At 47.9% G+C, this 22,471-nt stretch overlaps 1 protein-coding gene across 3 annotated transcripts in view; it reads left to right on the top strand.

Moving 5' to 3' along the window:
• The first annotated feature begins 11,545 nt into the window (after nt 1-11,545).
• The window catches only part of LOC120835927 (cell growth-regulating nucleolar protein), a 35,366-nt gene continuing 24,440 nt past the window's right edge, over nt 11,546-22,471 (top strand). The window contains exons 1-3 of one of the 3 annotated variants that reach the window (XM_040219426.3): nt 11,546-11,663; nt 12,198-12,341; nt 18,748-18,862. In XM_040219426.3, the coding sequence (XP_040075360.1) occupies nt 12,217-12,341; nt 18,748-18,862 (240 nt within the window). In that variant the 5' untranslated portion in view covers nt 11,546-11,663; nt 12,198-12,216. Of the gene's footprint in view, nt 11,664-11,701; nt 11,866-11,908; nt 11,930-12,197; nt 12,342-18,747; nt 18,863-22,471 lie in introns of those variants that run through there. The other 2 variants (XM_040219427.3, XM_040219428.3) reach the window with 2 other exon arrangements.

Below are 22,471 nucleotides of genomic sequence, written 5' to 3'. Positions count from 1 at the left end.
GTGGCCAGACCTTGATAGACGCATGTCTAGGTTTGGAGAATTTATTTTTATGCAAATGGTTATTTTATTTTATGAACAGTTGGAATTAAAAGAAACCACTTCTAATTACTAAAGACGTTAATAACTTATTTTTTTTTGTACTGTATTAACTGAAATAACCATGCCAACCAGCGGTGCCCTTAATTCATCCATTAGCCATTACCATCCAATCCGAAGCCAACTGGCCAGCCTGTCGCGCATGCGCACACGAGTCGAACCTCAATACAAGGTTCGTCGAAATTTCCACGAAAAGTTCGAAAAAGTCGAACCAGGTCGAACTCGAACTTCGGCCGGTTCGCGACACCCCTAGTGAAGACTAGGGGTTGAAGGCATAGAGATCATACATACTAACTCTAGAGGAAAAGGTCCGCCATTTTCCCATGCATTCTGGCTGCCGCAAGCGGCGGAGCATGCAGGCAGACCCTCGGGGTCCCACATGGTTACCAACTGCCTTCGATTTTACAAATATATCATCAGAGCAGTGTCATGAACTTCAACAATCCACGAACTTACCGGATGAAAGATATTCGCGTTCTTTTCGAAGCTTTCTTTTGAATAGCGCGCAGACGTACGGCCTCGCGTCAACGCTAAACTAAACCAGATACCCGGCTTCGCCGGTGGGCGCTAGTGGGCGCGGGTGGGCGCGGTTGAGGAATACGAAACCGCGCAACTGTTAGATTTCCGAGATTTCGACAGAAGGGAAGTTAATGCAGCGTAAAAACTATAATGCTTTTTATAAGCGTTAGAATAGCTCAGAATTTAGTTTACAACGTTAAATTATCACTGTTGATATTGCTGAGAGTTTTCAGTCCTCGCGTTTACCATTGCGACTGTCGTCCTTCAGCTGGCAACGTTGCTTTGTTTCTCTCGTGTTCTTTCGCTCTCTTTCGCGATCTTTCACTCGGGACCCCGGGTGTCGGCGCACGGGATTTGCCCTCTCCTCCTCACCCACATTTACCCCCCTGGTTGAAGGTAAACCAACGTTACTAAAACACTCAGCTTTGAAAAAGTGGCCCCAATCCGTCTCCAAGCACCGAACTAATGACGAACACAACGCCACTATTTCTCCCGCAGCGGCCACTCGAGGAACTGCACGTGACTTCTATTTTGGCTTTAAGAACAGACACAGCGGAAGAGGTTACAGGGGTGCCACCTCCGTCTCCCCGGCGGACGCGCCGCGTCGAACTACCGAAGTTAAAATGCACCTAGGTCGGGGACGCGCTACCTGAAAGCACCGCTGAGGTATGGTTGCATCAAAACAATATTAATTGTGCCGCAAAACCCTGCAAACTTAAGATTTTAAAAACATAACGCGCCCCTCTTTTTGTACTAAACTCCAATAAATTTCATACAAAAAGAGTATTTTCCGTTTGTTTTTACGCAAAAACAGGCTTTCAAAAAGCTCAAGGTGACCACAGTACAGACAAACGATTAAGAGTGGCGCTGTTGTCGCATTTAGCTCGGTCTCGGTGGACGCCAGCGGCCCAGGTTTCGACGGCGAGTTTCCCAACTGAGTGTTTTAGTAACGTTGAAGGTACGTTCGGCAGCCCTCTGCCTGGTTAGGAGTAGACATGAAGCGAAAAATAGGGACGTTAGAGTCCCTATTTTTCGCTTCAAGACTAGGGGTGTCGCGAACTTTTGTCGAACCGGATTTTTAGGTCGAACTTTCGGGGTTCGACTGGTTCGAACCGGTTCGACGAACCTTGGAACTTTTCACCAGAATCGACCGCGGTTCGACTTTTTGTGGCCAGTGTTGACAAAAACTTGACGCGATTGAGGGGAGGTATTTGCAAAGAGCTCAAGGAATATGAATTTGACCAATTAGTCACTAGAATCAGAGGCGCACAGCGTTCAGAGTTGGGCATCAAATTTTTTCTGAAGGATCATAAGCCGGAAATGCCATTACTTGCTGTAATCAATGAAAATGGAACGTGGCAGAAAGTTGTATCGGGGTTCATCCAGAAGGGGTTTTCTTTTGTGCCGCTGGCGAACGCGTTATCGCTAAGGAACACTGCGGAACTAATCGAAATTTTGGGGGAACATCACCATGAGCGTCGGGTTGTTTTTTCAATGGACATAAAAAACTTATACTATTCCTTAGAGAAGAATCTCCTGATGGAACGGGTCAAAGACCACCTGGGGCTAAATCTTGTAAAATTTCAGTCTGGAGCAGGAATTTCGGTTGACAGTTTTTTACGTATTTTAGACTATTACTTGCAATCAACAGTGGTTGAGTACAGTGGACGAAAATATATTCAAAAAGAGGGTTGTCACGTTCCTGAAGTGACAGTGAAAGCGAAAGACGAAGAAGGGGGCAAGCTCGAGCAAAAGGGAAAGGATGAGCTTGAGCAAAATGGAAAGGAGAAGCTCGCGCACGACATTCGACGACTGAACCTGAAGGGCGGCAGCTGACACGCGAACGCTCCCGGCAGCCCAGGCTTCGCTCCTGGTGAACCCTGGCTCCGCTCCAGGTCTTCTCGCCGCCATCGAGCCGAAGCGACGTCGTGCCTGCTGCTCGCACCAGAAGCCCGGAGCATTGGACTTTGAGCTCGAAGGCGGACGCAAAGGGGTGTCCTCGCAACACTCCTGTCAACCCAGGCCGCGTACCTGGTCCGTCAAAGGATACCATCGAACCGGTGCTGGGAGGCCCAGAGCTCCTAGCAAGCTTGGACCCACACCCGTAACATCGAGGAACAAGGCCGCGTTCCGTTCCAAGCAAGATCGACGCTCGAGACTGTGAGTGTTCTCAGCGCGCGACCGAGACTCTCTGACTGTAGCTATTTAACCACTCTATTTTTTTTTCCTTTCGCTTCTGCTTATAATTTTGTTTTCTGTTCTGCTTTCTTTTGTGCTTGTGAGTAAATGAATTTTTGTTCGTCTACTTATGTGTCGTTTTGTCTTTCGACGTACCCTCGTCCCCTCGGAAGAACATGACAATTGGCGAGCCTGCCATGATGATGGCCCATTCTGACGTCTTGTTCTTCTGAGGGGTAGAGGAGCGTCGGAAGACGAAAGGCATTCAGCGTCATGGAGGTAGAGAGATTAACGGCTGTCGAAAAGGAACTGGGCTATGCTGGGCCAGAGTTAAGGAAATGGGTGGACGACGAAAGAGCGCGATTAAGGGAGGAGAGAGTTTACGAGCGTGAGTTGGCAAGGGAAAACCGCGAAGGGGAACTAGCTAAGCAAGCTACCCTAGAGAAAGAAAGGGAGATATTGCAGTTGAGAATCGCTGCGCGAGGGGGTCACCAGGAAGGGGCTGATGGGCAACGCGGAGACGCGCCAGTCCAAGCTCTCCGAGGGAGTCCTCACAAGTTGATCCCGCAATTCAACGAACGGAGGGACGACCTCGATGCATACCTGCAGCGTTTCGAGCGCACAGCGACAGGTTTGGGGTGGCCTCAGGACAAATGGGCGACGACATTAGGCCTGTGTCTGACAGGAGAAGCGCTCACGGTGGTTGGTCGCATGACACCCACGGACGCGTTGGACTATCCTAAAGTAAAACTGGCTCTGCTCCAGAGATTTAGGTACACAAAGGAGGGATACCGTGAGAGATTTCGGGATGCTAAACCCGAGGAGGGTGAAACTAGGAGGCAGTTCGCCGCTAGGCTGGCAGGTTACTTTGATCGGTGGGTTGAGGTGGCAGAAACCGAAAAGACCTTCGAAGCGCTACGAGACACGGTTCTGGTGGAACAGTTTCTCGGGACCTGCCCAAGCAAGCTAGCGGTATTTCTTAAAGAGAGGGACTGCCGAACTTTGGACGAAGTGGCAGCAAAAGCTGACCTCTTTTTAGAGGCGCAAGCGCAATCGAGCACCGGTGGCAAACAGAAAGAAGAGACTGGAAAGAAACTGAGTGCAGGAGATCCATCTAACAATGATAAAGGCGAGGCCAGGAAAAGTAGCCGCTGCTTTCTTTGTGGGAAAGCGGGTCACAAGGCAGAAAATTGCCGGAGCAAGGCTCAAGGGTTTAAATCATCCGCGTGTTGGAACTGTGGACGCACGGGTCACAGGGCTAATCAGTGCAAGGCGGGGCAGGACGGAAGACACCAGGCCTCTTGCCTATGGACAAAGCCACCAGGAGATTGGGACGAGCCAGATGACTCCTTCGTCACTCTGAGGAGCGGAGATAAGGTACCGGTCGTAAACGCTGCCTTTGGGAATCCTCCAAAGTTCTTAGCAGATAACATGCCTGTGGTTGAGGGACGACTCGGGGACCGACGAATAAAGGTACTCAGGGACACCGGCTGTAACACTGTGGTGATCAGGAAGGACTTGGTTCCTCTCGACAAATTCACCGGAGAGAGTGCTTCAGGGTACGCAAGCTTTGTCGCCGAACAGGAATCACTGGGCTGAGACAGGACGCACGCCAGATAAGCAGGAGTCAGAGACGAGCGGCCCAGAAGATGCGGAAGCAAGTTCGGATACAAAAACAAATCGGAAGCACTAAATGCTCAGAGGTTGTGTCCGATTCGGCTGAGACCAGCCTAGCACAGATTGAGTGTGACGCCAAGACGCGGTTAGGTCCTACGCCGAGCTGGTCAGCTCGAAGGCCCAGGTTGGGCGGTTAGCTAATTTAGATTTAGAATGACAATTAAATACTGAAAGGTTGACCGGACTCTGTACACAGCATGTCCGTAGCGTTTGCTGCGAGTCATAAGCTGCGTCGTTTTTGTTTGTTTTTCGTCTCGATTTTGCACTTTTGTCATGGCGATTTCAGTGTTCTTTATAAACTTTCACTTGGTAGGTGAGTCTTACGTGGTATTCGAACACTAAACAAACTTCGGGTTTTCGAACTTTCATGATGATGCTTCGCTACTTTCAGGCCAGTTATTTGGAATCAAGTTGGTGATTTTTCGTTTTCTTGTCTTCTTCAACTAAACGTCCAATAACAGCTTACGGTATAAATTTAAGTTTCCTTTGAAAAGTTCTCCAAAAAGGAAAGATATCACTGGATCGCAAACTCATTGCAAGGATTCAAGTTGTTTTTGTACGGGAGAACATTCAAGGTACAGATCGACCATCAGCCTTTGGACGTTGCAAGATCAAAGTTTTCATGTAGAATATATTAAGCGTAGAGACAACGAGGGGGCTGACTTCATGAGTCGCGTTTGAGGAGTCAGGACTGGCTTATTAATTTACCAGGGAGCTTTGAGTCCATTCGAAACAAGGTTAAAGAAAAGTTACAGAAAGGTTTCTAGGAGCAGGCGTCTGGCTCAAACTTTCAAAGGATAAAGGGCCAAGCCTGAACGAGCGTTCTGACCAGTGTTAAGACTGGTGCGATTATCATGTCTCATTTTGCTTTTTATGTGTACGTTGATGCTTGTATGCGTGTGTGTGTGGTGAGCGTTGTGAGGAAGACAAGCGACGTCAACGACGTGACGCACATCAGAACTTTGAGCGCTATTCGCCTCAGGAAGTGAGGCTCTTTAAGAAGGGGGGAGTGTCACGTTCCTGAAGTGACAGTGAAAGCGAAAGACGAAGAAGGGGGCAAGCTCGAGCAAAAGGGAAAGGATGAGCTTGAGCAAAATGGAAAGGAGAAGCTCGCGCACGACATTCGACGACTGAACCTGAAGGGCGGCAGCTGACACGCGAACGCTCCCGGCAGCCCAGGCTTCGCTCCTGGTGAACCCTGGCTCCGCTCCAGGTCTTCTCGCCGCCATCGAGCCGAAGCGACGTCGTGCCTGCTGCTCGCACCAGAAGCCCGGAGCATTGGACTTTGAGCTCGAAGGCGGACGCAAAGGGGTGTCCTCGCAACACTCCTGTCAACCCAGGCCGCGTACCTGGTCCGTCAAAGGATACCATCGAACCGGTGCTGGGAGGCCCAGAGCTCCTAGCAAGCTTGGACCCACACCCGTAACATCGAGGAACAAGGCCGCGTTCCGTTCCAAGCAAGATCGACGCTCGAGACTGTGAGTGTTCTCAGCGCGCGACCGAGACTCTCTGACTGTAGCTATTTAACCACTCTATTTTTTTTTCCTTTCGCTTCTGCTTATAATTTTGTTTTCTGTTCTGCTTTCTTTTGTGCTTGTGAGTAAATGAATTTTTGTTCGTCTACTTATGTGTCGTTTTGTCTTTCGACGTACCCTCGTCCCCTCGGAAGAACATGACAAGGGTGTATGTATCGGGTCAGCGGTGGCGCCGATTCTGTCGGAGATTTATTTAAACAGTCTAGATTCCAGTGTGTTGAGTTTTCTAGGAGGAACGCCAGAGAACTTAGGTTTTGTTCGACGTTACGTCGACGATATTTTAGTGTGTACGGCAGAAGAAAAGCTGGGAAAAGATTTGGAAAGAATAGTCAGGAAGTCCGCACCAGAATTGGAATTCACGCTAGAAATAGAAAAAGATGGGAGCTTGCAGTTTCTGGATTTGCAGATTCACGTGGCAAATGGTTTATGCTGGGAGTACGGAAAACTCATGCCGAAACCTATCTTACCGCGCTCGAGTTGCCACTCTAGGACGGTTAAATGCGGCATTATTAGATCAATATTAGGCAATGCCTTAAACCGATCTTGAACCCACTACGTAAGTAAGGCAGTGGAGAAGCAGATGTGTCGACTTAAGAATGCTGGGTTTTCGGTTGATGGCATAATTGGACAGATAAAAAAGCTAGTTTTGGGAAATAAAGGGAGTCTAGAGCCCCGGAGGGGTCGTTGGGCGGTTATCCCGGGGGCTTGAGCACCCGCTGACATTTTCCAGGGGGTACTGGGCAGTAAGCTGAGCCCCCGTGCGTTTGGCTCAAGGCCTACTGAACAAATGCCTGCACCCTCCCCCGTCCTCTCTGTGTTCCCGTTGGTACGTAGCTTGCCCTTAGCCACGTACTTGGCTAAGGGAAGCACGTGGCTCTGTTTTTGTTTCGGCCGGCAACCTCCAAAATTCCGGCACAAGCTTCACACCCGAAATTCCCGAAAAAAATAACGAAGTGTAGCAAAGTGTCAGTAACACGCGGGCGACGCGGCACCTCCAAACTATTGTAGAAAAAAAAAACAAAAAAACGGCGCTGGCGGTTTGCATAGCACAGTCAGGGAGACGTCGTCACTTCCCTGCTTGTTCGTTTTACTGGGGCCCTCCCATACGGCACTTGCGGGTTGGCCATGCTAAAGGGCCATGCGGGGTAACGGGCAGTGCACTGTTTTTGTCCACTCAGCCAGCCGGCTTTGTTTTGCCTATGTTTTGAGCAGTTTTTACGTTTCGCAAATAACTCAAAAATTTCTTCTAGCTTCTTTTTTACGATCCTGGTGGTCTAAGCAACCACCAGGATCGTGTAATTGCTTCTGTGGGGAGAGCCGAAGCACGAGGCGAGGAGATGGTCTGTGCGAGACCAAAGCCCTTCTTGAACGAAGGACTGCCTGCGGTGCGAGCAAGCCAAAGGAATTAAATATCCTAACTTGCAAGGCAAAGGGCGGCCTTCAGGCGACACAGTTAGTCAAGGGAGAGATCGCACTGCGGTCTGTGTTGAAGCACCGCTCTCACAGTGGTCGTCGAGACATCAAAGAATCGCGGCATTTTCGCCTGTATTTCTGTGTCTGGTTGTCGAAGCACCATTTGGTTCTTGGTGAGCCAGCCTGCTATGTTCAGGCGGGCACCCTATTATACACCCAGACGGTTTTACCCAGTCTTTGGGCAGTAACTAGTTACTGTAGCAACGCGTTACCGGCAACTAGTTAATTTTTTTCAATAACTTGCAACTGTAACTCATTACTGCTTAGTGAAAATAACTTGTAACTTTACCAGGGTTACTATTGTTTGGAAAGTAAGTGTAAAGAGTGTAGGAAATCGCGTACCGCCGCCGATTCGCCATTTCCCACGTATAGTTCGACAACGAACCGAGTCCAGCCTGGTTCTTTCACAGGAGCGGGATTCCGCTCCGTCCATTGGCATAAGAAAACACAACGCTACAAAACACTGAATCTAAACTACAAATACACGCGACATTACACAAAATATTTACAAACGCACGTTAAGCCCAAAGCTAAACACCAAGAGGGCCCCCAGGCCTCGTGTCCTGCGATTACCCTAGATCCGGTCGCCACCCACTTGTCTGCGTCTCGGGGAGCCGAATTCGAGATCCCGATCGACCCCGCGGCGACACGACCATGTGATCGTGTCCGAGGCGAGGCAACTACATAGCTGCCTCGCGGCCAAGATGGCAGAGTGGTATGATGGGCGCCCTCGTGAATGCACGGTGCGCCATACTCCCCTCTCCTAAAAATCGAAGTACGTCGGAATTCAGACGTACGGCTAGGCTGCTCGGGAACACCGTCGCTTTGTTTGGCCTGGAGACCCCCCCCCCCCCCCCCCCCCCTCCCCCCACGCAAACACACACCACTGGTCCCATGGGTCGTCCTCACTGAGGTCTATCAGTTGGCCCGAAACTGGGGTACGCGGCCACCGCACACCTCACAGTAGACTGTGTCGACTTCGGCTTGGCGGCTGCCTCCGGGGCAACGAGGTCTTGAGCAGTGTGCCTGGCCACCATGAGACTGCCCCCCATGGAGTGGTGCACTGGAGAGGGACTGTGGTTGTGACCCAGCTGCGACAGCCCTCCCGGAGCGATGCGGGCTGGAAGTCCAATGTCACTGAGAACTGCACCCCGGCGTCCTCGGTGGCGTCGCGGACGTCCAACGAGGCTCCCCGAGCTGTGGTTCCGGCCGGAGAATACGCTGCCCGAAGACGAGGAGTTCAGCCCAGGCTGGTGTTCGTCCAAACGGCGACTCATCCTTTCATCGTCTCCCAGGAGAGGACCATTCGGTGCACACCAAGTTGCGTCTCGAGGCAGCAGCCGCAGGGCCGATGACAGTTTACCAGCCGAACGCCGTGCACAAAAATGAAAACATTAAAAGCAAAAACAAGGAAAAAAAAAAAAAAAACACTGAGGGTTTTGAGGCACCCTTCGCCCCCACCCACAAAGGAAAAAAAAAAAAAAAAAATGCTGGGAACGCCGATTTCGGATTGTTAACCCTCTTCTTCCCTTTCCCGGGCCACGCATTTTACGAGGTTCCGATCCCATCGGGTTGCCTCCGGCTACCCGTGCTGTAGCTGGGCCGCGGTGGTCCCAGGAAATCCTGAGATCGTTGGTGCCCGCGAATGAAGGCCCGTTCACACACATGCGCCCGTAGCGACCGGAACGACCGGAACAAACGAAACGACCGTTGCAAAGGTCTGTAACCGTCAGTTGCCATAGCGACGGAAGGACGCACGCACGTGTCATTCACGACGCAAGGAGTTGGAGCGAGCCCAACTTTCCCCGCTGCGTTGGAAATAGTAATGGGACGAATCACCAGGATTCGGATTTGGACAGATTCAGAAATTTCCGAACTTTTCAAGACGAATATTCGGCAGATTCGTCAGGTTCGTCGCCGGTTGCAGACGGCAGCGTGAACCTTGTCGTAAACCTCGCGAATGCGGTCAGTTGTGTCTTTTTTTTTTTTTTTTAGGTACTGTTACTGCGCATATAACCAGATTTCGTCTTGTTTATATCAACGTATGGTATGTACTGTACTGTCATTCTAAACCCTGGCACGCGCCCAGGTCGAGCTGAGCTGATCGGTGTGGTTGACCCTAACCATTTGGTCCCGCTTTCTGTGCGGTTTCGCGGTGATCGATAAAACGGAGCGAAACGCTGTGGCGCAACGCGCAATAAATATATATTCAGGCAAGGAAATGATTAGTCTCCTTCTCTAGAGCTGCGTATGCCTGTACCTGTAAAGCGCGAGAGCGAGATGAATGTTGCTCGTCACAAGTTCGACCGCGTACCGGCGCAATACCACCTAGAAGACAAGGCCTGCGCATGACGTTTCGTTAGTAGATCCCCGACCCGCCCCAAGCGGCAAACACCCCGAAGCTTGACGAGAGTAGGGGCCGCGTCGCAACTACGTCGCATTCACTTGCGGCCGCAGCTGTGTGCGTGACTGCTGAGCGCGAGCTGTTAGCGAGCTTCCAGTGCATTTGCGACGTGCACGCGAACGCTCCCTCGGCCAGGAGCGCGAGCTAGCACGCGCTCCTGGCTTTGAGACGCGCATTTCTAGAGCGCGCGCTCGTTCTGCGGTAGAACCACTGATCTCTATGACAATTGCTGGATCGCGTTTGCCCGCTCCGCGAATGCGGTCACTGGCGGCCATCTTTAGGTAGAGTTATATCACCTCTAGCCACTGTAAGCTGCTGCAGCCGCTATCATCCATCCATGGCATATAGCGTTTTGGCAGGTGGGTTGGCAGGCTGCGGTCAAAATAGCGTGGGTGATATTGCGTGCTTGATAAAAATTATTTGACGAAACATGTTTTTGAAACCCGGCGTGAACAGTAGTCCGGTTTTTGAGGACCTGGTAAAAGTTTCACAAAATCGCAGCACCGGGAGAAAAGCAGCACAGCACGTATCGAAAGTCGCATCGAAAGAAGCATCGAAAGCAGACGACGGTACGGAGTCTGCTTTTGATGCGAGCTGCGCTGCTTTCCCCCGGTGCTGCGCTTTCGTAGAACTTTTGCCGGGTCCTCAAAGATGAGGCTACCGTTCACGCCGGGTTTCAAGAATCTGCTTCATCGAACAACTTCAATCAAGCACGAAATGTCACCCACGGTACAGTGTACTAGATCTACGGCTATTTTTATGGCAGCCTGCCGCCATTGCGCTGTCCGCCATATTACTATGATGGCTAGAGATGATATAACTCTACCTAAAGATGGCCGCCAGTGACCGCATTCCGGTCCATAGGAGGAGCTGGTCAAACGCGATCCAGCAAATAGACATAGAGATCAGTGGGTAGAACGCTTCGAAGCAGCTACCCGAGGTATAAACAGCGCCCTCGAAAATGGCGTCCAGCGTCAGCGTCCAGCGTCCAACGAAGGGCTTTTCAGCCCTTCGCGCAGCAGTAAGGCAATTTCGCTCATGCATTTGACGCTCCACGTGAACGTCTAACTTCATCGTATGATATTTGCAAGAGACACTCGGCGTGAGCATCTGTTTCATTATCTGTTACACAAACCACTGAAGCAGGCGATGGAGCAGACGATGTAGCAGACGATGTCGCTCATCCGGGCTAGCTAGGGGGCGCTGAGGGGATCTACTAGTGATGACGTTTAGAGGAGGAAACGCGCAGGCCTTGTGTTCTAGGTGGTATTGACCGGCGCCGGTACTGTCGTTTCTTTATTCGATGAAAAAGAAACACAACACAGGGGTGGCCAACGCAACTTCATTGTTCGGAAACGAACACTAACTAAATATGGGCACGAAATGTGTCTGTACCGAACAGCACGTATGGCATCAATCTCTTACGGCAATGAAAACATGCGCTTGTATTTTCATGTGCGTCCACCAAACATGCTTATTTGGGTCGTAATCCGGAACCGAAACCAATTTTCCTTCGATGTCTGGCTACCGTTTTTGATAAACATCTGAAATATTATAAACAAAGCGGAACATTCTATTTATTACTGTGACATTATATTACAATATTATTTTGTGCACTTTGTGGAATTTAGTGAATTTAATATCACGAAAAGTTGAAACACACATCAACGTGATTTGGCAACCATGGCAACGCCAGCAACGCTCCGAATCTTTCAGAACTTTTCCGAATTTTAGTTGCTGTTCAAGTTTTGGTCTGTTGAAAATATCATCGCGCTAGCGTGGTAAGGACGGATTTACTGCCGTTTTCTCTCTTGTCATAAGATATATGTGACCTAAAGTGCTGCCGTCCCATCAAGTCGGCGTTGAATTGCCGATCAAAAGAGCGTAATCGTTGCATCAAGGGATCCCACGTGTCTGTATTCCGCTGACAAGTTGAGAATGGCAGGACGTCTCTCTCAAACGCCCAGCCTCCAGCACGCGCTCGTGAGGTTTTGCCGTGCTTTGGCTGCGCGTGCACGCTCTGCTAGACGCCGGAGCTTTGTCGAGGGTAGGAAGCTTATGCTGGATCTGGGACTACTGAAGCTCCTCCCTGCCCTCCTCACTCTTTCAGTGACTGTTGTATTCGCATTGGTATTATTTATTTCGGTTCGGGAGAGCCGCTGCACCGCATAAAGACAGATAGCCCATACCGTGAACGCCTGCGGCGCCGCATCTGCTGACGATAGATGCAATGCCATCGTGTACATATGGCGATGAAATATCGTTCATTCGTATTAACGTGTGTTCTTTTGCGTTTTATTTTCACCGGAGTGTAGCGGCCTTCTCGGGGGAACCATGGTGGTCTTCGCGTGCAATGCCTGCGGCGACGCTCTGAAAAAGAACCAAGTGGAGAAGCATTACTTCACGAAGTGTCGGAGCTGCGAAGTCCTTACCTGTCTTGACTGCAATAAGGAGTTTTGGTAAGTTTTGGGGGTTGCCCACAAACGATACATTCTGAGATCCACCTGACCGTCAAGTGCTTCTCTCATAAAAATTTAGTTTTTCTGTTTCTCAACAGAATAATAACAATGATGTGAAATCCTTTTTTAAATTAGTGTGCATCAACACAACACTTGGAGTTGGTAATAACGTGATCTCATGAGGGCACGCCGGCGGAGCTGCCGATTTTAGCCTTCCCAGTGCTTCCTCGTTTGGCCTTGGCGCTGATGATCAACTGAAGTTGGCGCGCTCTGGAACCCTGCCCGGCACATATAGCAAGTTTGTCTCACACGCACTGGATGCTGGACGCACGGAATGCATCGCATCCGCAGAGTGCTGCGCGAATGAACTTGCCGAGTGCAAACCAATGCTGTCGCCATCTATGTTGTAGCAAGAGTACCCACCTCAAACCGAAAATAGCACCCTGCGTTTCAACGTGAAGGGTGGGAACATGAAACAGTGCGGTCGCTGTAATGTTTATATTTGTTATAACTTAAATAACTCGATTTTCATAGAGAGATTTACCGATGACGTATGCTTCCGCGGAGGAGGAGGGGAACACCGAAAGAATAAGACAGGTGGGACGAGGGATGACATACACTTTTTTTGAACTAGCTGCGGTACAATAGAGCCACAACAATATTTTTTGGAATCGCGCACCCCATGTGGTGCGATTCCAAAAAAGATTGCTGTGGCTTTATTGTACTGTTGCTAGTTGAAAGAAAGAGTACGCCGTCCCTCGCCCCACCTGCACCTTGCCATAATATCCCAAGGGATGCCCCACCCCCGAAAGATAACCCACCCCATTTTTTGGCCCGATTTACTATTTTCTTTTCTTCGAAAACATTGAAAGGTTTTTTATTTCTAGTAATTGCAGGTCCCTGGCCAATCTTGACCTCGGCAGAAATAGTGCTACTTAGCAGCAATGGGAGATAATCTGACATTGCCTACTGGGAAATACAGTTGTCTTTGGTTAATTCTTTGGTACCTGCAATCGCAACTTTTGCAGGTCACAAAATCTAAAACTAGCATTTTTAACTTGATCGAACGCCGAATGTTAGCCCACTTTTTATTTTCACCTGGTTTGCTTTCAATTTTAGGTGGGCCATTTCTCGAGATATTACGGTATTGTCTCGGTATTCCTCAACTCAACCAACACGTCTACATTATGTTTCCGCCACGAGTTGACAACAAAACAACAGTAAGAAATAATGAAAACAGAGCAATCTCTTATAACTACACTGGAGATAACGCCGTTGATACTCTTTGCCCGGAAGCTTGATCAGTTTTTTTAAGCATGAACCATTGAAAGAATACGCTTTTAAACTACTCCGTTTGGGAATCTCCAGCAATACGTTTCGTGGCACCTTCAATGTCGGTCCATGGCCGCATATAGCTGTGTCAGCTTTCATTTTTAATGAGAGCGGTGAGATCGAGAGCTTTTTCGAACAAAAGAATGAGGGTACAAAGTAACTGGTGTAAGTAAATGCTAAACACAGTAATTTTACCCAAGCCTTGGTTAATATCGCCGTGTTTAGCTTTCTCGCTGCTAATGGGACGTATCACACGTTTTGCTGGTCAAGCTTTCTCCACAAATGCCCGTTCGTGAGTCCACAGTCAACCATATTTCGGCGATAACGTTTCGCTCGTACACTTGTGAGAAAATTCTCATGGCTGCTAATGCGTTCGCCCTGAGCCTTTTTACTCATCTGTATATTTCAGCGACTGTATGGAAACAAAATTGTATGAGTTGTTGATTGCTCCCTTCGTGAAATAGCAGAAAGTCGCAATTCAAGCCCGCGCTCCATCCCGTCTCTCCTGCGACGTGATTTCTAGCAGAAAATCTACTTTATTTTTGGCTCTGCTTCGTGTGAATGGCAGATTGTACCAGATCAGTGGCAGGCGATTCCCCGTCGTCTCCACTTTACCTGCCTTGCCTGAGTGATCCATGACAGGATTGCATTCTGGCGCACGCTCGATTCTCTCGGTGCAGCGAGTGCATGCGCTTGTGGAGTGCCGGTGCTGAAATTAACTCTGGGAGTGCAGCCATTTGTGGAGTGCCGACTGAAATGAACTTTCTATTAATTACAAAGACGTGAGAGGGACATGCAGGGCAACACAGTCGACAGCCGCTTTGTTTTCGTGATAATATTAATAATGTTATTTCCTTTTATTTCCGAAAGCTGGCAGAAACAGCTTTACTAGCCCCAAGCCCCAATACACAGTGTGTCCACAAATCCGGATGAAGCCTAAGTTTAAAGTAACCGCATAGATGGACTTGGTAACGGAGTGTGCGTGGATTTACCATAAAGGTGCCCGAAAATGGTGGAAGCTTCGCATGAAAATTTCAAAGTACAAACTTGCTTGAGTGAAAAGTAAAAAAAAGACGACTGATTTTCGCTACCTACAGTGCCCCTCTGCTATCCATGCACCCCTGACTGAACGGATAGTGGCATCGGCCCTGGTGCAAGGTTACCTCCTGGTCGCACCAGAAGCACATGACATGTAGCTGAAATTGCTTGACGAGCCGTCAGTTTGATTTGTTATGTATCCAGTTAATGTGTTTTATTGAGCATGTGCCATTTTTGATTAAAACACATTGGCTGCTTTTGGCGCAACCGGGCGGTAAGCTTGCGCCGGGGCCGCTGCCGCCATCTCTCGGTTGTTGCGCCAGTTAGGATACGTAAATAGCAGAACGGCTCCGTAAGCAGGGAAAATCAGTTGTCATTTTCATACTTTTTACTCGGGTAAGTTTGTTCTTTGAAATTTTCACGCAATGCTTCCACCACCTTTGAGCACCTCTGTGGTAAATCATAGCGCGATATGTTAGCAAGCCGATTTATGCTGTCACTTTAAATGCTTCATCTGGATTTGTGGGCATGTTGTTGTATAGCAGCAGCAAAGCACATGTTAAAGGCTAGGCCTATAGCAGTAGTTATAGCTGTGCCCCCATTCCTTAACATAGCCAATGAGCCTCCAGCATTTACCGGGCAGTGCCGCCACTCTAGAGAGCCTAGATTGAAGAGAGGGTCCATCTCAAACCATGGGGAATGTTTGCAATTAACTGGTGGACGCCTCTCGCCAATTGGTTGCAAGCATGCATGTGCTGCATTGTCGCGGGGCAAGAAGGAAAGCAGGAGGAAAGGCGGAGACGCTTACAGATGATCTATGCTTTCGTCACCCTCTTGCAGCTTTTATTGCAAACGCGGCCCGTAAAGGCCCGTTCACACATGTGCAACCAAGACGACCGAGAGAAACAAGACAGTTTTTTAAGCTTCTTACGACGTCTTATGACCATGTCCCACTAGAGTGACAGACACAAACAAAAGGCAGCGACAAGCCTCAAACCCATGCAGCATGCTCACGATGGCACCTTTGGCAGCCATTTAGTCGGTCGGTGCTCGTAAAGTAAGCACGAGCGAATGCAAGCCTGCCAAAGATACCCTCGCGTGCATGATGCTCGTGTTTGAGCATAGCCTTCTTTATTCTACAAAGCCTCTCAAATTGCGAAAGACTCTGGTTTGAGGCTTGTTGCTGTCGTTTGTTTCTGTCTGTCGCTCTAGTGGGACATGGGCATTAGGACCAGCTCCGCAGCAGCGCACCCGGTCAAAAAAAAAACAGAGGAACATGCACAAATGCTATGCGGGGAGAGGGCTTTGTACTGCGGCGGGTGGCGGGGACGGTGGAGAAGCCTCAGAGATGGCGCCGAGCCTCTGATAGTACCCGTGGCCACCGAGAGATGGCGCTAATAATCAATAAGGTCTATTGTACTATGTACTGAAGCACCCGTGCCTCGTAACAAATTTTCAATGCTTTCATCCCCTTCGCACCTGGGAACACAGCAGCCCCTCTCTCGACTTTGTCGTTTGCTAGCATTGCTGTGTTACTCCTGCACCAAAAGAGTGCTGATGACATGGTACAGTGATTATAAGTTACGGGATTTTTATGCAGAATTTCCAGAAAGGTTAAATAAAACAGCTAAAGAAGCAAAAGCAAAATAATATCTAGGTAGATTCAAATACACAACTTTGTGGGCTGGAACAAAATTCAAATTCGACGTGTAACCATTCGGCTGCGCATGCAATTCGGTGGCCCAAAATTTACAGTTGTATACAACAGGTTCGCTCAAGTAGTCTTCGGCTGGCGTTTTTATTTTATTTTTATTTTAACATGACTTCTCCGAGGTTTAACCTTACGTGGAGCTCCTAGTGCATACTAGTGAGATTCACATCACTCGTATTTCAAGCCTCTTTAACTTTTCTGTGCACACAGAATCCCAAGTTTCTGTACTTAAAGTGAGGATAGCTACTGCCCCAATAATGGCAAATGTCGCTGCACCATGGCACTGCCCTTCTCATTAAACTTTAGTGCTGGAGGCCCATAGAGAAGATAAGTTAATAACAGCCAAGAAATGGACCCTATACAGCAGTACATAACGTGGTGGCATTGATACGCCCCCCAAGAGAAAATGAAACCAGGGAAAACACAAACTAGCAAGCAGTTCTAAATCAAATTTAGACGATTTGTATAGAAATTATAATGTACTCGTCTGTGTTTCGTCCTCTCTCTGTTTATACTTTCTGTTATCTAGTACATCTTACCAACACGCTCGTTAGGAATATAATTATTTCCGGTTGGGCTGCTTTTCGGAAACCGGTATGCATTGCCCCAGGGGTAATTGGGGGTGCATGTTATTTTCGAAAATGGCGGCAAATATTGGGTGCAGTCATGTGACCAAAAGAGTAGTAGTCTTACTCTTGCTCGTGACACAAACTATTTAACACAATCAACTTGTAAGGGACTTAATTGTATCAGTCTTATAGTCACACTTACTTCACTCAGAGAAATGACCGGATGACGTCTCGAAAGATGTTACACATTTTCACATGACAATACACCTTTTTTTGTTTAGAGTCTGGACTCGAGCTAAGTGAGAAAACAAATGAAATGAGCGCGTTGTTCCTAAAGGGGATCAATTTCACCGAAACAAAATTTGGGGAATGTACCTTGAAGTAGGGAGTCGCACTTTCCTCAAATCTATATTAGAAAAAAAAGATTTACTTGAAGTAAAGTACAAATATGTACTCAGAGAATGTACTTCTACTGGTTGGCCCCTATTTCCTTATTTAAACTTGTGATAGGCTTTGCACTTATCGGCGTTTGTTTGCGGGGCCCCTGGTGAAGGCTCTTCCTTCTGCTTTTGCCGTCTCCTAAATTCTCGATAATCTCCACAGATTTTGCGGCCGTTTGCTTCGTAAAAGCCATGGTCACGGTAGAAGAGAGGCGTCTGAATAATGCCGCCTTGCCACGGAGCTTCTGTCAAATATTTACTCCCATTTCTGACAAAACACCGTGAGATGGCGCAGTGTGACAGGGATGAAAGAACCGTCCTTATTTGCCCGCACATTTTCAAAACAGCACGACCGTGCCTTCGCTTGCTGCGCGAAGGTGTTTGCTTTTGCGTGCGAGAGCAAACACCGTCTCTCAATGGTTCAGTCGGTAAAGCACGTGGCTCCCCATCTCCAAGTAATGGGTTCAAGTGTTGCCGGAGACTTTCTTCTTTCAAGTCTTGGTATGGTTCCCTATGGGTACTACACTTTTCTGTGTTGGGTTTTCATTACGGCCAAACATTACTGCAAAACGTTGCAGATATTAATGAAAATCGCCTGATAAAACACATTCTGTATTAAATAAAACCTTGGTACCCAAGGTGTCACAATTCATGTTAGATATGAATCAACTGTTTTTTTAGATTAGCTTAATTTTTAATATGGCGTGTTGTGTTCATATTTTTTTTTCTGCTTATATTTGACATATTGGCCATATCTATGCAAATTGAGACATTCCCGATGCGCTTAGCTTCCAAAAAAACAAAACAGAATTACTGGTAAAAAAACTTTTTGGTTTTTTTGGTCTTTTTGGTTAATTTGAAACTGTAATTTTCATGCCCTCGTCAGCAAAAGTTCATGTACAATGTAAGCTTCATCGCTAATGGCTTGTCCCATTTACTCAAAACCCGACTCCTTCCTGCCCCTTTTTGTCGAGAGACTGAGGATGCACTTCTTGCCAGAACATAAATTTCCGGGCAGTGAAGAACTGATATTAGAACTTCCGGAGGACTTCTATGTTGGAAATGTTTTATTTCTGAGAAATTAAGCTTTCAGGGTCTAAGAGAGTGGGCATGCAGGGTTGTAAGTTAATCGGACAGTAATTTTATCTTCAGTGTGGCTTTTCATATTCAAGTGAATGACTGATTCAGTGCTTCTCGTAATACAAGCCTACTTCGTTGCGACACAATGTGCGGTTAGGTTACATGAACAACTCCTGCTACTGACGATGCATTCTATAAAATTTTACTTTTTTCTGCTCACTGGATTGTTTTTCTAGGGGAGATGACTACAAGGAGCACATCAAATGCATCACCGAACAAGAGAGATATGGGGGCAAGGGAGTCAAGTCTCCCGTATTTAAAGGTGAAGCAAAACAGGAAGAGTGGATTGAGGTAGGGCAGTGTGCAACACGGGAAGTTTTTGAACCCGCTACTTCTAAAATGTTGACCATCCGTCTATGCATTTCCTGCTAAATTTAATGGGGAAATTGACCTGGCATGACCTAAATACCAATTCGGTTTCCCCGCTAGATTGAGCAGGAGAATTGTTGTTGCGTGACCTGACGTCACTAGACCTTTACAGCAATTCATTTTTTCAGCTTAAATTAGTGGCAAAATAGATGCCATATGATCTTCGTCACGGGACTTATAGACCTTTTCCCCTCCGTAGTTACATGACTAGCGGATAGAGGGGGCTGGCGGACTCTCCACCATTGAGTGGCTTCAATTTGTTTGGTTTCGGTTTCAGCATGCTTGCGGCTGTGTTGGTGGTTTATGCCCGTTTCGCTTAATGTCTTAATCCAAATGTGTCCATTGTTGGCACACAACTAGTACAACAGTGGTACTGAGCCTCTTTGAAAGCTATGAAGTGGTTTCGAGCCTTAATTGCAGACTTTTTCGCAAACACTTTAGGAGTCAGGATGTACCATGTCACGCTCGGCCTTAATTTCAACCGGGTCTGGCGGCAAAACGACCGAACTGTTTTATCACCTGAGGCCATTCCCGCTGACCCCAGGTTCCGGAAGAATACACAAATGGAAAGGAAAAAAACAAATTGACAGATGCATAGCATTAACAAGAAAAAACAACAACAGATAGACAACTTCATGACAATGTGCTGAATCACGAAGAACACATGAAGTCGCGAGTTCACTATTCCCTATTTGATTTTTGCGGACACCAACTTTTCGTGAACTTCAGAGACTGGAAAAATCCTCTATAATAATGCAGAGAATTTAAAAAAGAAGTGACAGTGTCTCTGACTGTTTTCTGTAAAGAAATTAAGCACTCGAGAAATATTTTGACAGTCCGTCCTAGGCCGGGTGGGAAATGTTTTGCACCATCAGCCCTACAAATGCACTCATTAACTGCATTTGACAATATTGGCATTAGTAGATAAACCAGCTGTTTTCTGGACATTTGCTTACGACATACTCAGGATGTGAGATAAGTGACAGGCCTGTCAAGTGAAGTGTGACGTTTGCCTGGCATAAAATTCGCCAAATGAAATGAAAGTAAGCCATAGAACTCCATAGGCCGGCAAGTTTGGCTGAAGCCGGGTGCTAGGCACCATTTCATTAACCTGTCTAGGCAACTTTTTATTCGTTGATGTAGACATGCTTTCTGCATTTCGGCGTCACCAGCCCCACAAAGTGCTATTTGGCGTAGACAGCTCTGCACTCTGGTGACTTCCATGTTGACGGCTTCTTTTCGGCCTCACATATTGCGGGCCCTCTGCACCTTCATGCTGCATGTGACGGTTGTTTTTTTGCCAGGGTATTACTGACCTTTGTGTTATGATAATTGAAATAAATTAATGTATCATATGTCTTAAGAAATTTGTTGAAGCACTTAAATGACTGCATTTAGGAACCAAGCAGATGTACAGTTTCTTTAAATTCATAAATAAACAGATTAGGCAAATGTTTTTATTGCAAACATTATTAAAAACGTCTAGCGCATATTGGTGTAATGCAATGAACAAACAAATCATTTTATGTTGGCGTTACCATTTTTACCAAAGCAATTAGATTTTTATTGAAGGCGAGGCAAGGGACCTTTAGGAAAAACACGTAGTTGCTCTTTTCGCTGACTATCCTTGTTACCTTTCTTAAGATCCTAAATGCACAATCGTGAATATACATTGTGATACTTATTCAGAATTTTCCGCTACTGTCGATGAGAAAATTTAGTTGTCATAAGTAATAGGGCAATTGGCCCTCATGCTGAGAGCCTTCTACATAATCAATGTGTGTAGGGCCAACGCTGATTCCTGTGCCTCCTCTAGCCCCCTCACACATATCTGGTACACTGACAGTGAAACTAGTCAAAACACGTTACAAAATTAACTGCAGAAGTTGTGCACATAATGATGGCATACATTAGCACAGGACAACACCTTAAGAAGTATGGCGCACCGTGAATTCACAAGGGCGCCCATCAAACCATTCGGCCAATCTTGGCCGCGACACGATCACATGGTCGTGTTGCCGCGGGGTCGATCGCGATCTCGAATTCGGCTCTCGACGCGCCGCTTTCTCTCCTAGCCACTGGAGGGCGCTGCAGGCTCCCCCGTGGCAGGCGAGGAGAAACCTCCTCGCCCATCGAGAGATATACTCGGTGGGGCAGGGGGCGAGAGGCCTCTAAGAACTTCGGACGAGACCGAGACGCAGGCACTGGCAGGCAAGTGGGTGGCGACCGGATCTAGGATATCACGGGACGCGAGGCCTAAGGGCCTTCTTTGTGTTTGGCGTTGGTCTTAACGTGCGTTTGTAAATATTTGTGTAATGTCGCGTGTATTTGTAGTTTAGATTAAGTGTTTTGTAGAGTTGTATTTTATTGTACGAATAAACGGGGAGCGGAATCCCGCTCCCGTGAAAGAACCAGGCTGGACTCGGTTTGTTGACGGACCACGTGGGAAATGGCGAATCGGCGGCGGTACGCGATTTCCTACAAATGGTCCGTCAACAAACCGAGTCCAGCCTGGTTCTTTCACGGGAGCGGGATTCCGCTCCCCGTTTATTCGTACAATAAAATACAACTCTACAAAACACTTAATCTAAACTACAAATACACGCGACATTACACAAATATTTACAAACGCACGTTAAGACCAACGCCAAACACAAAGAAGGCCCTTAGGCCTCGCGTCCCGCGATATCCTAGATCCGGTCGCCACCCACTTGCCTGCCAGTGCCTGCGTCTCGGTCTCGTCCGAAGTTCTTAGAGGCCTCTCGCCCCCTGCCCCACCGAGTATATCTCTCGATGGGCGAGGAGGTTTCTCCTTGCCTGCCAGGGGGCGCCTGCAGCGCCCTCCAGTGGCTAGGAGAGAAAGCGGCGCGTCGGGAGCCGAATTCGAGATCGCGATCGACCCCGCGGCAACACGACCATGTGATCGTGTCGCGGCCAAGATTGGCCGAATGGTTTGATGGGCGCCCTCGTGAATTCACGGTGCGCCATAGAAGTAAGGCGAGAGACGCGGTAAAATGGGATGAAAAACATGTGTACAACACCTTTGCCAAGGTGCAGAGAGGAGAGTGGAGCGACGAGCTGAAGCCACCTTATGGCGGCCGCGTCACGTGCCTCCAAGGTGGCAGCACTCTTGCAATGGAGGGTGAAAAGGTCTCTACGCCAATTCAGTTTCGCAGCCAAATTTGGCGGGGAAATTGATGTCACGTGACATAGGAGAAGTCAGTTTTCCCGCTAAATTTGGTGGGTAACTTGTTGCTGCGTGACATCGCACCGTCAGTTTCCCTGCTAAATTTAGCAGGGAAGTTTTTCGTCATAAGACTAAATGCCTTCAGTTTCCCTGCTAAGCATAGCGGAAAAATTAATGTCACATACCTATGCACCACTTCAATTTCCCAGCTAGATGTAGGGGGAAAATCTGTGTTGCATGACCTATACACCAATTTAGTTTTAATCAAATTTAAATGATAACTCTTTAAATACTGCATTTCAGGGAAGTAAAGGGCATTACCAATTTGTTTTGCTTGTTTGATA

The sequence above is a fragment of the Ixodes scapularis genome, unplaced genomic scaffold (genome assembly GCF_016920785.2).
Source record: "Ixodes scapularis isolate PalLabHiFi unplaced genomic scaffold, ASM1692078v2 ptg002961l_1__unscaffolded, whole genome shotgun sequence".
Classification (NCBI taxonomy): Eukaryota; Metazoa; Arthropoda; class Arachnida; order Ixodida; family Ixodidae; genus Ixodes; species Ixodes scapularis.
This window is presented reverse-complemented; position numbering and strand designations above follow the sequence as displayed.